The sequence below is a fragment of the Zingiber officinale genome, chromosome 3B (genome assembly GCF_018446385.1).
Source record: "Zingiber officinale cultivar Zhangliang chromosome 3B, Zo_v1.1, whole genome shotgun sequence".
Taxonomy (NCBI): Eukaryota; Viridiplantae; Streptophyta; class Magnoliopsida; order Zingiberales; family Zingiberaceae; genus Zingiber; species Zingiber officinale.
The window spans coordinates 129,689,819-129,705,166 of NC_055991.1; the positions used below are offsets into that span (position 1 = coordinate 129,689,819).

The following is a 15,348-nucleotide window of genomic DNA, read 5'->3' on the forward strand; positions in this document are numbered from 1 at the left end:
CTACTATGGTATAATATTAGTAGTGCCGATCATAATTAAAATATTCAAATTGTAGTAGTGCCCCCTAATTACGATAACAGTGTAAAATACACATAACAGTATTTTGTGTTATCAACTATAAAAATGAAGTATTTAATCCCGCCATGTGTTGGTGTACATTTTAGGTCGCAAACATTGATGTTAATTAGGTCGAGTGGTTCGTTGCTTCTTTCAACATGTTGAAATGATAACCTTATTATTTTTACTTTAACATAAATTTCACACTTATTTTTCAAGACAAAGTGGAAAGTTAGTATACTTTGCGTGTTAATTAATCTACGAAACACATCGTAGTTAACATGTCCTATTATACCATGTCACAAACATAGAGACTCAAGCATATAAATGGAAGAGTTTTTAATTTTATTAACCTTAGACCTAGTAGTCATTACATTGAGCTTGAATAATCCATCGGTTACATAACCATTTTGGAAAAAAAAATGTTCTATTTTTAGATAGAACAACTGTTGGTGCAAAAAATACCAGATGATCGAACTTAAGTTTTGATTATGACAAAGGGTGAAAAGTTAAGATGTCTTATTATCTAACAAGTTGAACTAAATATGCAGGAAAGTCTTAAGTGGTCTGAGGTAAAAGTCCTAGTGGAGTTTAGGCAGGTAGAAAGTGCTAGTTGCAGTTAAACATCAAAGTCCTAGTCCGGGGGACTGGGCAAAGGTGTGGCGAGTTGAGGGCGTTGGGCGAAATCCTAGAGTCGAGGACTCTAGGTGAAAATCCCGGGGGTCACGAACACCAGGTGGAAGACTGGATGGATCAAGGATTGGACGTTCAGCATGAAGCGCTGACATCTCGGACACTAAGCAAAAGTCCATACGGTCTAGAGGATCGGTCTAGCAAAAGGTAAATTCTCCTAAGAGAAGTAAGTGAGAACACGTTCCCTGTTGAGGGAACAGTAGGCGTCGGTTCGACCTAGAATTTCTAAGAAATAAAAAAGTCAGAACCAAATAGTCCAAAAACTGTCGAATAATTTATTATTCATATCTTATTATACTAACTTTGTCTTGCAATGTATATTTTGTATTTGGACTAATAAGTCTTGTAGGAAGTGAGATGCACAAAGAAAACCTCAGAGGAACGCTGTCCGAGGCACCTCCAGAGCTGTTGGAGGCATCTCAGCTGGTTTGGTCGAAGACCCATGCAGAAGAGGCGCAGAGGCATCTTCGAAGTGCCTAAAGGCGCCTCAGATCCCAAATGGAAGGCACCTTCTATGAACTTGAAGGAGCCTTCAAAGGGATAAAGTTCGCAGAATGTGGGAATTATCATCTCCGCGAATTTAGGGATAAGGATCCAAGCTGGAGGCACCTTCATGGGAGTTGAAGGCGCCTTCAATAGCCCATAAAAGAAGGCTTTGGGCAAGAGCTGCATATAACTCATTCTCGCAATCCTTCACTGGTGCACTGCTTCAACGACAATCCTACGACTCTGTGACGCGACTCCAATGACCGAAAGCACCACTTTCTGTATCCTTAGTTGTCGAACTGATAGTGGATTGCCCAACGAAAGCAATCGACTATCGCGAGCTTTGGAGTAGAAGTCATCAAAGGCTTCGAACTAAGTAAAATCAACACGTGTTAGCGATTGTTTTACTTCCGCTATTTTGCTTACTATTTTCGCTGCACTTATTCTGTGTTTTTCAAAAGAGCGAAATAACCGTGAGTGTTATTCATCCCCCCCTACTCTAGCACGTCTCGATCCTACAACAATTTTGTCTGATTCAAACACAATGCAAAAAACCATACTTACTTAATAGCGATACAAACACTAGAAATTTTCAAATCTCCAAAACAGAGAGGATATTATTGAGAGTCAACTCTTTGTCCGAGGTCATCTTCAACACCACTTTTTCTTACCCCTTAATGTATGAGGTTGCTGAGTTCCCCATGAATAGTTTCTCCCCATCTTTGATTTCTTCAAAGTTGTGGAGCAGCTCCTTATTGTAGTAGATATCTGGTGACACCGGTATCGATCCACCATTACTACGGGTTTAAACCCATCAAGTTCAGTTTGGACACCACGGTACATAGGTCATTATTTTGGTCCCTTGTTTAGGTTGACCTCCTGCTCCTTCTTTGGCTTTTTGCACTCTGAAGATTTATGACCCAATCAATCACAGTTGAAGTACTTCCCAGAAAATTTCTTCATCCTCATGCTTTATTTGGGTCCCATCTTGGAAGATTTTGGATTATTACATTTTGAGTTTTGACCGTACTTGACCATGCTGGATTTTACAGTAGCCTGAGAGAACAACTTTCTCTTCGAACTCCTGTTGTTTTCTTCTATGTGAAGTCTAACAACAAGTTTCTCCATGTTCATCTCTTTCTGCTTATGCTTCAAATAGTTCTTGAAGTCCTTCTAGCTAAGAGGCACCTTCTCAATGATTGCAGTCACCTAAAAGGCTTCACTTAGAACCATACATTCCGAGTGGAGCTTGTGAAGGATCACTTGAAGCTCCTAGACTTGACTGATCATAGTCTTAGAGTCAACAATCTTATAGTCCAGGAATTAGTTGATGATGAATTTATCAGCCCCCACGTCCTCTGTCTTGTACTTGTTGTCCAGGGAGTCTTATAGCTCCTTATCCTTTCTCTTTGTACTATACACTATGTATAGTGAGTCTATAAGGTTGTTGAAGATGTAGTTTCAGCATAGATACTTGGAATGAGTTCATGCTTCCACTACACTGATGATCTAAACATCAACATCCTCAGCATGCTTGGGAGATTCCTCTGTCAAGAATCAAGTCAGATTGAGTGTAGTCAAGTAGAAGAGCATCTTCTGCTATCACCTTTTAAAGTTTAACCTAGTAAACTTCTCTGGCCTTTTCCCGTGGTGGATTAGAACACTTCTAATCAGGACAAAGGGAGCTTTCATGTGATTAGTTTGTTGCGCCTCAACATTTTCTGTGGTCATCTCGATAGAAATGATTCTATTTTAAGATTGTTGGACAATCTTCCACAATGAAGATTGCTAGCCAAAGATTACAGGGATAATTGCTGAATTGAAATATACTAAAAATACAACTTTAGACCTGTTGAGATGATCTAAATAGATAATTTTAGACTGGCAAGCAGGAAGGAAGAGCTGCTTGGAAAACTGGATTGCCTAGAAGACTTGGCCGAGATGTCCAGCCGAGATCGAGATGTCCAATCGAGATTGAGATGTCCAGCCGAGACAGAGATGGCCAACCAAGATAGAGATGTCCAGTTGATACCGATATGCCCAGCCGAGACATAGATGCCGATACATGAGGCCAAGACTCGAGGCTGAGATGCTGAGATACAAGACCGAGACCCGAGGTGGAAGTAAGATTGTTGAGGCCAACGTGATGTTATTTCTTTAAAACAATTCGTCCTTCTCCGATTGTACTTTGAGGTTAGTATGGACCTCTGTTTCTCATGATATAATGACAGAACGATGTGCACAACTAAATACTGGTTGTTCATGGTAAACTGAGAAAATACCCTATCGAGAGGAAATGCACGGTGGAGAGATCTTTTCTATTAGCTCCCTTTTTTGCTCTTGGTTATAACCTCCTTATATAGGAGCTTAGATCCTTACAATATTCAATGGTCGATGGCCGAAATAAAGTCATTTACTACCCATTAACCCGTCCAACTCAAGCATCTAGAGGTTACAAATTCTTTATTAATCATCGATTAATACATCTATTACATTTGAGCAACAAGCAAAAATATTCGGGTTAAAAAACGTTAGTTCATTCTCTTGGATAAATTTTGCTCTGACTGATCCGGCATTCGATACATGCAAGTCATGCTCATAAATAAGTCAACTTGGTTTCATGCTTGAGACAGAGTATCCCCATGTATTTGCTCACAACTACAATGCTTGTGAATCAATATAAATAAAAAAAATACTTCGAAACTTTCAATGTAGAACTAAAGTCTAATTCACAATAGAATCTCTTTTCTCTCCATTTATTTTCCATTCACTTATATTCAACAAAGACTCAGATGCGGTGAATTATAGAAGACTTTTTCTCTAATGGGTAGGCGGGCAATTTTTCTTTTATAGAATAGTAACAAAAATATATAAATCAAAGAAACTTACAAGTACTAGATGTCTATAGACATGAGTTTGAACTTTGATGAGCATCCTTTTAATACAAGACCCATCATGCTCAAAGCGAGATCGATTTGGAGCTTTCCATACAAGAAAATTCACACAAGTCACCGCTAAGTAGCGGACTTTCGTCAATCTTCCTTGGCCTCGAAATTGTCATCAGAAGGCTCAGATTAAGCTACTTGTCGTGTAGATAGTTGATCGGATACTTAGCCATTCCCAAAATTTGTCCCACAGCAGCCTTGTGATGGGGCATTGAAAGAATATGTAATCATTTGACTCCATAGCTTGTCGGCGTAGTGAGCACTGTTTTTGAGGGACATGAGGCAACCTATCCATTGTTTGCAATTGTCGATGAGCAAGCAACCAAAAGGTAAACCGATTCTTAAGCAGTAGGCCGACCTTCCAAACAACCGATGCCCAAGATACAACCACTCCTCGTGACTAGAAAAATCTGTAAGCATTGGCTGTGCCATGCTTTTCTACTGTGAACCACTCCAACAACTTTATATTGGCTACCCCATAAGCTCATGTTCGCTGCCCAAGTTGGCTACGAATGTGGACCAACCTCTTAATCAAAAGTGAGTCCGAAACTTTACACTGTCATTGTCAAAATTCTATTCCCCCGAGATAATGGTGGTGCACCCAACGAATCCAAAGAGAATTCTTCTTGGTTTGAATGTTTCACAAAGTCCGGTATAGTATAGCACTGTTTCATACATGCAAGTCTCGAATGTGATAGCCTCCTTCCTGGGACAAGGAAATAGTTGCCCATGAGATCAGTAGATGCTTGGTGGACCAAACAAAAGACAAGTAAATTCCATAGAGTTTGTCAATCACTCCACTAGAGATGAGGAGAATAGATAGCCAAAACATTCAACGCCTTGTAGTACCGATCAAACTAGCTCCAAACACCCCACATAAGATAGGGTGTGCTTTGATCATGAAATAATCCTTTTAGTCATTGCATCAAGAAGGGACCTATAATTTACAATCCAAAGTTTCTATGTGGCTAATGGTAAACTAAGGTACCTAAAAGGGAAGGAAGGTACCTTCTTAAAAACCCGTAATTTGTAAAAGTTCCCCCTTTATACAGTTGTCCACATCTGCCTTGTAAATATTATACTTCAGTGAATTTGCTTAATGTCTGGCTTTATTCCCAAAAACCTTTAAATAATCAACTATCACAAAAATAGTGGATGCATCGGTCCTTCCAAACATCAAAGTAGGGTACCTTTTTAATAAATCATCATGAGCACCTCTCGATTTACCTGATAACATATGAAAATTTTTTGTATGGCCGAGTTGGTTGTCATCAAGACTAATCGACGGAATACATGATCCCAATTAAAAATACTGAAATGAATTACAACTGCAACCTGAATTACTCATGTGAGTGATTTACGAGGTATTTATCTCAATTACATTGAAATTTAAATCTCAGATATTAAATTGATAGTATCATGTATTAACCACTAGATATTTTTTAAAGACGTTAAAGTTTAAATCTACATATTACACATTGGGAGGCGTTCGTATTATTTCTGATGCGGAAGCTAACAACCATGCTACAATGAGTGAAAAACAAACCGAAGATGAGGCACCGAATTCATTGACACGACGTCCCCTTCCCAAATCCTAGTTCAAACTTTCCCTGTCTTATATAGACGGCCGCTGCAAAAGCGCCCCCTTTCCTTCCTGGCTGCTACTATTGTATTGTTTGGAAACCCTTTTTGTTCTTGCATGCTCGAACAACCAAACCCTAGACTAGATACCTGCTCCACAAGCATGTGATCTGCCACAAGATTTGTGGTGCGACCCTGAAAAGGCTCCCCTTTCTTGCTTCAGATGCTGTGGATTTGGTCGCGGATCACTGAGCAAGGTGATGAAGGTCGTTCTGCCACTTCCTCCGTCGACCACCAATGGAGTCTCTTCTCATCGCTTTCGCACATGGAGGAGGGATTCCTTGATCCCTTCGTCGTCGTCGCCCTCTTCCTCGAGTTCCCGGATCAGCCCCGCGGTTCTCTTCGCCATCGTCGTCCTCGCGCTCATCTTCTTCCTCTCCGGCCTCCTCCACCTCCTCGTTCGCTTCCTCCTCCGCACGCGCCCTTCCTCCGCCGCCGCCGCCGCCGGCTCGCCCATCCGCACCCGCCGCACGCGCCTCCCTGGAGACCCCGGCACGCTCCAGCGCCAGCTCCAGCAACTGTTCCACATCCACGACTCCGGACTCGATCAGGCCCACATCGACGCCCTCCCCCTCTTTCTCTACGCCGAGATCCTCGGCTCCAAGGACCCCTTCGACTGCGCGGTCTGCCTCGCCGAGTTCGCGCCCGAAGACAAGCTCCGCCTACTGCCCGCTTGCGGCCACGCCTTCCACCTCGCCTGCATCGACACTTGGCTTCTCTCCAACTCCTCCTGCCCCCTTTGCCGGGGCCTCATATTCTCTCAGGGGATCGCGATCGAGAACCCCATGTTCGGCTTCGATGATCCGACCGCCGACGAAGAGGAATTCCAAGAAGTTCAAGAAGCCAAGGAAAGAATGCTCTCTGTTAGGCTTGGAAAGTTCAAGAAATTGAGCTGTGGAGATACAGATGGTGCCGCGGAAATCACAGATCTGGGGGAGACGAGCAGTAGCAATTTGGATGGTAGGAGGTGCTTCTCCATGGGATCTTACCAGTATGTGGTCGCCGATGCTAATCTCCGAGTGGATCTCACTGCTTCTTCCACCAGGGGAAGAAGGACCACTGGAAATGCAATGAGTAGAGATGAGAGCTTGTCCGTGTCCAAGATTTGGCAGTGGTCCGATAAGAATGGGAAGTTCCCTGTCTCTGCTGATACTGCTGCTACGTTCGATAGAGGCTTGCCGTGGATTACTCCGTGCATGGAGGAGGCATGAACTATGGCTTGTCATCTCTAGTTTGGTTCTACTCCATTTCATTTGACCTGATGCCCGTCTTAGGAATTTAGGAATAGGAAACTCTTGTCGAATTCGACTGCTCAAAGGGCCAAGAAACGCATCAAAACTTACTAGTTAAAGTTGCAGAGAACTGACAGTAACAATGAAGATGCTTCTTTGGTCAAGAAGCATTTCTGACGTCTCTTCTTCAAGATGATGGGGAATCCAAGGGACTTGGCAGTGAATACCTTCCATTTGAGAGCTACTTACCATAAGAGATCGATTTACTCCCAGTGATGCAGCTTTCTTGTTTTTGTCTTAGAGAAGAAGTCCTGACAATATCAAAACAAATCTACCAGCTCCTTCCAGGGATCCCTATTTTATGTCAAATCCACCATGGAGCTGTATCAATGAGGACGATCTACAAAATGCACCAAGTCCATTTGTTACAATTTTTCATTGGTTTCTACTAGCCAAAAAGCTCTGCATTTTAGTAATGTTTGCTCAAACTATGACATGCATTACATTGAGTGCAAATGTGGTACAATTTTTGATGATCAGATTTGACTCTCCCATTTCAATTGTAATTGTGCTCAAATAGTTGTGACTTGCTGCTTGATAAGAAGCAGCAAATCTTATGTTTATTGTTTCTTCATTCTCATCCTGATCGAAGAATTCAAATTTCACATTCTGTGGCAATCCAACACTTTACAGTTTCCACTGAAAAGGAATGCAATTGTGGATTCTTTATCGTGCTCACTTTTGTACTATATGGACAACAACAGCACATTGCAGATGATGTCTGCGGTCCACCACAAAGAAGTGACAAGGAAAAATGCAGAACCACCCAACATGGGCTCAGTTTCCATCTTAGAAAGCACCAAACATGTCCAGTGCCATGCCCTTTTCCCTCCATTACCTTTTAGGCTCTCTTCTCATCAAGCTCCTCAACGAAGACTCAAGTGACAACCATGAGACAGTAGGCTGACCTCAGTATACATCTCAATTTACCAAACTCCTACAGCAAGAATTTGTAATCTCTTTCAGTAATGAGCACCTGTATCAGATGTCAAAACAGACCACCTAAAAATGTACAAGTATAGTCGAGGCAGAACAGAGCACCTCCTGCTCACTTTTCTCCATCATTACATTATCATTTACAATTTCAATTTACAATTTACATGGCACAATCTGTACAGATCGGCCATTGGAGTTCAAACGTGGTACAACATCGCAACCTCGAGCGTCGAAGCGTGAGGGATGGTAAAAGCATAGGCACGACGATCCCTGCAGTTCCTTCGAAGGAACTCGTAGCCCAGATCAACCACCAGTCGCTTAACAAGACTCGATCCGCTCTTAGCCCTCATGTACTCATGCCCCAGAATGAATGCCATTCCTGCTTCTCTAGCCTCCATTAGTTCCAGCAACTCTTCCTTATTGCCTTCTTCTTTTGGTGGGCTCTGGGGCAGTGTGAATCTTACTTGCTTTTGGGGCACTTGAACCTGCAAAAGTATTTCTCCTGAGAGGCCTGACGCGTCTTCTGGTTCCACTTTCTCCCCTTGAATTCTTGAATCGGTGCTGACAGTGGCCATTTTCTCATTGCCGTTCTCAGTTTCTTCATTCAGGCCGAAGGGTTTGTATACTTCTGAGCGGATGAACTCGGCAATGCTGAAAATCAGATCCCTTTCGAACTCTGAATCATCCTTTTGTATGTCATGATACCCATACCGGACAACGACCCTATATAGCCTGCATTCTTTCGGGCCAACACGGCCAACTAGGAAGCGTTCCTCAGCTTGAATGTATGGCACTGGCACCGACTTGATACAGAGGAAAACAACGACCTGAGTAAAGAAATTTACAGAGTAGCATGATCTTTCGCAACAAAGTGAAACATGAGCTTGTACCTTGAAATCACTAATAAGTGAATAATACCTGGTGGAATGCAGGCAAGTTGGTGACAAAGTGGGAGAAGATTGCAGGAATGCCTGATACAAGTTCAGTGTCAATCACACCGATGCCCTGGACACGTACAAAGCCAAGGGTAGGACCTAAGTTTAGGAGCCAGTTGAGGGAAACTTTGTTATCAAGGTCAAACTGATATTTCTTAATGGTGCCATAATGCCAGATATACATGATAGCAACGAACACAAAAGAAAGTGCAATGGGAACCCAAGCTCCTTCGAGGAACTTAATCAGAGTGGCCGAGAAGAAGAGTGCTTCAATGGAACCGAAGAAAACAACGAAGCATACAGCAAGAAATATGCTCTTGTTCCAACAGAGGACCATCACTAAGGACATCAAACAAGTGGTGACCAGCATAACAGTGATGACAGTCAACCCTGCACAGACATGATGCCATCAGTAAACAAAATAAATGCTATTTTGTTTAAATTCACACCATTTCCACTGCCAAGTTTGCCAACACCATGTCGAAATCTTGCTACTTTTGAGTTATTCTAAATAGTCAATAACATGCCTTAAACAAGCATAATCGATATCGAGGCAATAAGCAGAAAATGAAGGCAATAATATTTACCAACTTAACAAGTAGAAAAGAAACACTAAGTGAAACTACAATAAAAATGAGGAAAGTCAAGGCTGCTTAGGAGCCGTAAAATAGCAAAACAAACTTGATAAACCTAAACACGAGACAAGAAGCAGCCTATCGAACCAGGCGAGTCTAAACTAACAGACCCAAGCAATTTCAATGACAGTGTTTATCCAATTCCAATCCAATATAACGGCAAGGACAAACTCAACTTTTAAAATAATTGATGCATATCACTAAAGAAACTTACAGCAATTCCCATGATTGGAGGTATCCCAAAGAATAGTTCGAGCATAGGGTACGAAAGTGAAGCTTAACAATGCCATACCTGATGCATTGCCAAGGCGCTTTGTATCTCTGAAACCAACAGTGACTGCTAAGCAAAGTATCATCAAAATCCAGTTGATCTCCGGTATATATATCTGACCGCGCGTTCTTGATGATGTATGCACTATCTTCACCCTTGGAAAGCATCCCAAAGCAGAGCACTGTTTGATGATTGAGAAAGTACCTGTGATGACTGCTTGACTTCCCACCACAGCCGCAAGAACAGCAATTCCCATGATCGGCCATCGTATATTCTCTAATTAAAGAAAATTTTCATGTAGATCTGGTGAACACCCTGCATTACTATGCTTATCAATCCTGAAAGAGATTAGGCCTCTAAATGAGAGAAATACCTGGCACAGAAACGTAGAAACCAATTCGATAGTCAGTTTGGATAATGTGATGCTGAGAGAGGTATGCAGCTTGTCCCATGTAAGCAAGCAGCAAGGATGGGTAAACCACAAAAGCAAATGCAATCTGCACAAGGCTAATTAGTACATTGAAGGACTTAATTATGATAATTAGTAAACTAATCGATAAATTTTAGCATACCTTTATTGACAATTGGGAAAAATGCCCCAGATCAGCATACATAGCTTCAGAACCTACAAGAAAGCAGCATGTGAGATTGAGATAGCAGCAATACGCTAACATGATGAGCCAATTTGACAAACCTGTTATGCATAACAAAATACCACCCAGTGACATCCACCCTCCTCTTTGAGTCTTCTTCAGAAAGTTATACATATAATGCGGAGAAAGGGCACGATACACATGTGGATTCCAGTAGAAAATGTTGTACACCCCAATTATGCTTATGCATAATAACCAAGCAAGAATGATTGGAGCAAAAAGGAATCCCAGTCGGTGTGTGCCATGATGTTGCACCGCAAACAAGCAGATTAAAATGAGGCATGCAATTGGAACCTCAACATCTGGAGATTACAACTTATGATGGTGAGAAGATAGGAAAAGTGTCTACATGAACAACTAGATAGAATAATGGCTAAATGTTACCATGCATAACAGAGTTCATAATTAAAGGAACAAAATCAATATAGCTTGCATGCAAGATTACATAGCTGGTCTTGGGAAATCAAGCATAAAAATGGCATATAGAATAGAAAGTCAATCATGACGACATCTAACGAACAGATAACAAGATCAAGAGATGATAGATGTTCATCATTTTGCAAATTTGATGTATAACATTCTAGAGGTTAGATAACTTTGTTGTGGCCTCAACATATCAATTATGTCAATCTGATTAGGTTAATGACGCACAAATTAAAAATCTAGTAACTTGTGAAGTAGCTTCAGCAGTGCCCAAATGGAACTGGTCAATGCAATTTAGTAACTTTTTACTCTAAACTTCCCTCCTATGACCCTCAAAATCAATCCAAGACACATGAGTTTCTCAGAGAAAAATAAGAAATACAGGAAGAAACAAAATTACTTTTCTAAAATAAACGGGCCATTAAACTGACAAAAACAAACAGGGAAAATACAAAAGTATGTTCTTAGTTCAAATACCATTAGAAAAAATCTTTGAAAAGTATATCTGAAATCGAGTCTTTAATCCTCGGAAAAGAAAAGGCAAAAAAGTATGTCATTGGCCCAAACTGGTTAAAAGAAACCATGATTGAGGAATAGATACATCTCTTTGTATAAACTACATATAGTTACTATGCACAATCTAGGCTTCAAACAGTAGCAACTTCTTACATTTGTGATGTTCCTTAGACATAGAGAGCTCAAGCCCCGAGACTGCTGAGAAAACTGTAAGTATCAAAGACAATATTAGATCGAAGAAGCTAATGATTTTACCATTAAGATATTTTTGGTGAAAAAAGAAACAAGAGAAAAGTTGTTATGCCTCAGATTGCAGAAACAGGGAACAAAATTACAACCAGAGATTGCAGGGGTAAAGATTCCATCCCCAATAACCATGGAAGTCCCAATCAACGCAAGAATGAGCAGCGTGAGCTGCAAGGCTTGATGCTTCTCTAATAGTCTCCTTATAACTGAGGCAGAAGTGACAGGGCCAGAGGCAGCGACGTTAGCGGCAGTGTCATCGTTTTTCTTGTAAGTGGACAGCTCCTGGTCAGCGAGCTGGTGAATTGGCAGGAGGCCAATGCTTCCCTGGCGGCATAGAAGAGAGTAGAGTGCAAATGTGCCACCTTCGCCGTTGTCATCGGCGCGAAGCACTATGGAGACATACTTGAGGAGGGGGATAAGGGTGAGCGTCCAGAAAACGAAGGAGAGCACGCCAAAGATCTCGTCGTTGCTCTCCGTGTGCTCGATATCGGCGAAGGTGCTCTTGTAAACGTAAAGGGGCGACGTGCTGAGGTCCCCGTAAACTACCCCCAAGCTCTGGTATGCCAGCATCAGAACCGACCTCCAAGATTGTTTCTGCAATCCAAAAGCAAAACAAGGGTTCCACAGACTCTGAACTCGAATATCCCATCAAAATCCAAACTTCACATCGAGAAGTCAACAAGCAACCACAGATTCTTGACTTCGATGTGGGAAAAAAACAAACTTTGCAAATCAACTCACCTTAAACGTTCTGAGACAGTGCCCGCTCTCGAGATCCATTGCTGCCGAGCAAGCGCAACCTCACAGTCCTCCCACGCTTCGTCTTTTTTTATATCGTCGCTATGGCAGTTGAAGTTTCAAAAGGGGTGCATACGGTAGCAGACAAAGGGGATTAGGGTGCCATTTTTTATGTGGATTTGAGGAGGTGGCAAATGAGAGTGCCTAGAGAATCCAGGGGGCGGAAGCCACAAAGAAGACGCAAAAGGATCAAGAAGAAACATAGAATATTGTCACTGCACTAGTGTTTCCCTCTACTCTACTTTGGATTCTGCTCCTGCCTACTCTTCTCCCTCCTCTTCCGCGGCAGGGACTCCACATTTTGTTCCCTCCTCTTCCGCAGCAGGGAAGACTCAACATTGTGTCCTATTGCATAAAAAGAAAAGATTTTTTTTTTCCTTCAGTTTCTGGGAGTCTCGCAAATCACAACACGCGCAAACACAACGCGAGGGTGGTGGATGGTTAGGTAGCCGATTTTTTTAACTAGTCAATAGGGGAAGTATTAAGCTTTGAAAAGGAGTGAAAGGAAGAAAGTTACAGGCCATGGCGGTTGAAAAAGGAAGTGATAGCTCGGTGCTCCTTTTGGTGCAAGTGGGCATTGACTTATCAAACGGAACTTGACATAGCAATCTTTGGGATGATGACTCACTTCCACGACTTTTATCCGAACGAACAACCATTTCCATGGCCTTTACTTCCGTAATCACCTATCGCTCATCTCCATAAAGATGGAGATGCAAATTAGAGTTCTTCATCTGCCTTGTAAGGAACTAAACTCTGGATGGATTACCAAATTCATGACCTTGATCTTGGTAGATGGCATCTATAGTGACAAAAGGTAAATACGTTTACCCCCAGTGTCTTCGTCAATCTATCCCAAGGCTAACACAGAGTAGGTAAATCATGGACGATTATTAACCTTTGGAATAGTGACTAGTACATAAGAGAGGTATTTATCTCGACTTTATCGAGATTCGAACCTCAGACTTCATGGTGACAACACCTCATGTGCTAGCCACTAGATCGTCTCGAGGGGACTAAGTAGATGACTTCTATTGTGGCAATTGTGGCAAAAAGTGAATACGCTCGTCCCCAGCGCTCCCGCCAATCCGTCTCAGGGTCAACACGGAGGAGGTAAATCATGGGCGGCTACTAGCCTTTGGAATTGTGACTAGTACATAAGGGAGGTATTTACCTCGGCTTTGCCGAGATTCGAACCTCAGACCTCATTGTGGCAACACCTCATGCGCTAGCCACTAGACCCATCCGAGAGGACAAGTAGATGGCTTCTATTGTGGTAAAAGATGATTCGCTCGTCCTCAGCGTCTCTGTCAATCCGTCCCTAGGCCAACACGTAGGAGGTAAATCACGGGGGCCGCTAGCCTAGACAATGACTAGTGCATAGGGAAGGGTAAGAACCTGGCTACTAGTCAGGATTTAACCCCCAGATCTCATTGTGGCAACACCTCATACACTAGCAACTAGTTCATCCCGAGAGAACAAGTAGATGACTTCTATACACTTAGCTGAGATGATAAATAGATGACAGATTTATCTAATAAGTATCCGATACAATTCATCCTCTATCCATCTTGTCCCTTAATTATTATGATTTATCCCCTGATGATATTGAGTAGACTGACGAAAATGCTAAAGACGAGTGTAATCATCTTTTTCCAATTGATGAGGTGGATGTTAGGAAGACATATTTTTCCATGGAATAAGAACAAATTATACCAACAGTAGGACATCCACAGATTGCAAATGATGGAAAGTTGATGCTTTATTTGGAAAGTTCTTAAGGTCAGATTTCACCACAAATTTACAGTTATTGATTCTTGTGTCTAAATCTAATCATCCCATCTGCCTACTTGCTTTCTAAAATGCCTCAAATAGTTTGAAATTCTCAAAAAATTCCAAGAGTTTGAAAGTTCATCAAGCCATTTCAAATCTTGAAGTGAGTTGACCCAATAATTTATAGGCTTTCCTTGCCTCCCTTTATGGATGGAATTCATGACTTCTTCCAAGTGTCTATGTTGAGTAAATATGTGCCAGACCTAATGCATGTCTTGGAGAACCTAATAGTGCTACTTCATTTTGATGCGAATTATGGGGAGCCTTTTGTATGCATTCTAAATAGCAATGAGCATCACTAAGAATGTTCAACTCAGGAAGGTCAGTGGCATCACCAAGGAAACCATTTGTGAGCCCAAGGATGATATTCGAGCTAAAGAGCTAGATTTTTTTTTTGCTATAGGTAATGATTGAGATTTCAACTCTTGAAGAAGGATAATGGAGACATACTTTTGAATAAACTTTGACATGACTCTTGTAATGGAAGAAGGACATGAATTGCATGAAGACTCATCCAATTTTTGACTAGTCAAGAATGGCCTTCTACAAACACAAATTGCAAATTTCAAGAGGAGAACTAGAGAGATTAATTGCGACACAAATGCATGCATAATTCAATAAAATGGTCAATGGCTCCCATAGCAATTGGAGAAGAGATTGCCAACCGAGATACATTTAAGGGCACATTGAATAGTTTTTCAAGGACACTTGATGTAGACTCTGATTGTGGACTTGTACACATTGGTAAAAAATTTTAATAGTAAATATTTGGAAGGCATGTTTGTCACCATGGAGGCTTAATCATCAAGTAAAGTATAATTTGGATAGAGATCAGGAAAATGAAAGAAAGCTAGTAGCCTTTGTACTTTAAACCGCAAGAAAAGAAAAACTCTTCAGACTCATCTTCATCATCATTTGAAAGTGATGGAGAATCTCAAATAGCACATATGAGTTTTTAAATTGCTAATCGAATTTAGTCTCCACTAAT

At 41.5% G+C, this 15,348-nt stretch overlaps 2 protein-coding genes across 3 annotated transcripts; one reads left to right on the forward strand and one right to left on the reverse strand.

The window, feature by feature from the left end:
* The first annotated feature begins 5,730 nt into the window (after positions 1–5,730).
* Positions 5,731–7,942, forward strand: LOC121967722 (RING-H2 finger protein ATL46-like). Its single transcript, XM_042518123.1, has one exon. It carries the CDS (start codon positions 6,023–6,025, stop codon positions 7,031–7,033), a length of 1,011 nt encoding a protein of 336 aa, XP_042374057.1. The 5' UTR covers positions 5,731–6,022; the 3' UTR covers positions 7,034–7,942.
* Positions 7,943–8,133: 191 nt separating this feature from the next.
* LOC121967721 (potassium transporter 8-like) lies at positions 8,134–12,952 on the reverse strand. 2 transcript variants are annotated; one of them, XM_042518122.1, is made up of 9 exons: positions 12,471–12,952; positions 11,822–12,323; positions 11,637–11,690; positions 10,586–10,846; positions 10,464–10,516; positions 10,265–10,388; positions 9,913–10,167; positions 8,969–9,375; positions 8,134–8,853 (listed from the first exon to the last, which is right to left on the reverse strand). In XM_042518122.1, the coding sequence occupies exons 1-9, from the start codon at positions 12,507–12,509 to the stop codon at positions 8,248–8,250; spliced, it is 2,301 nt and encodes a 766-aa protein (XP_042374056.1). In that variant the 5' UTR covers positions 12,510–12,952; the 3' UTR covers positions 8,134–8,247. The 2 variants fall into 2 exon arrangements, with proteins under 2 accessions (XP_042374056.1, XP_042374055.1); XM_042518121.1 differs by having other exon boundaries at positions 8,134–8,877; positions 12,471–12,948.
* Between the last annotated feature and the right edge of the window lie 2,396 nt (positions 12,953–15,348).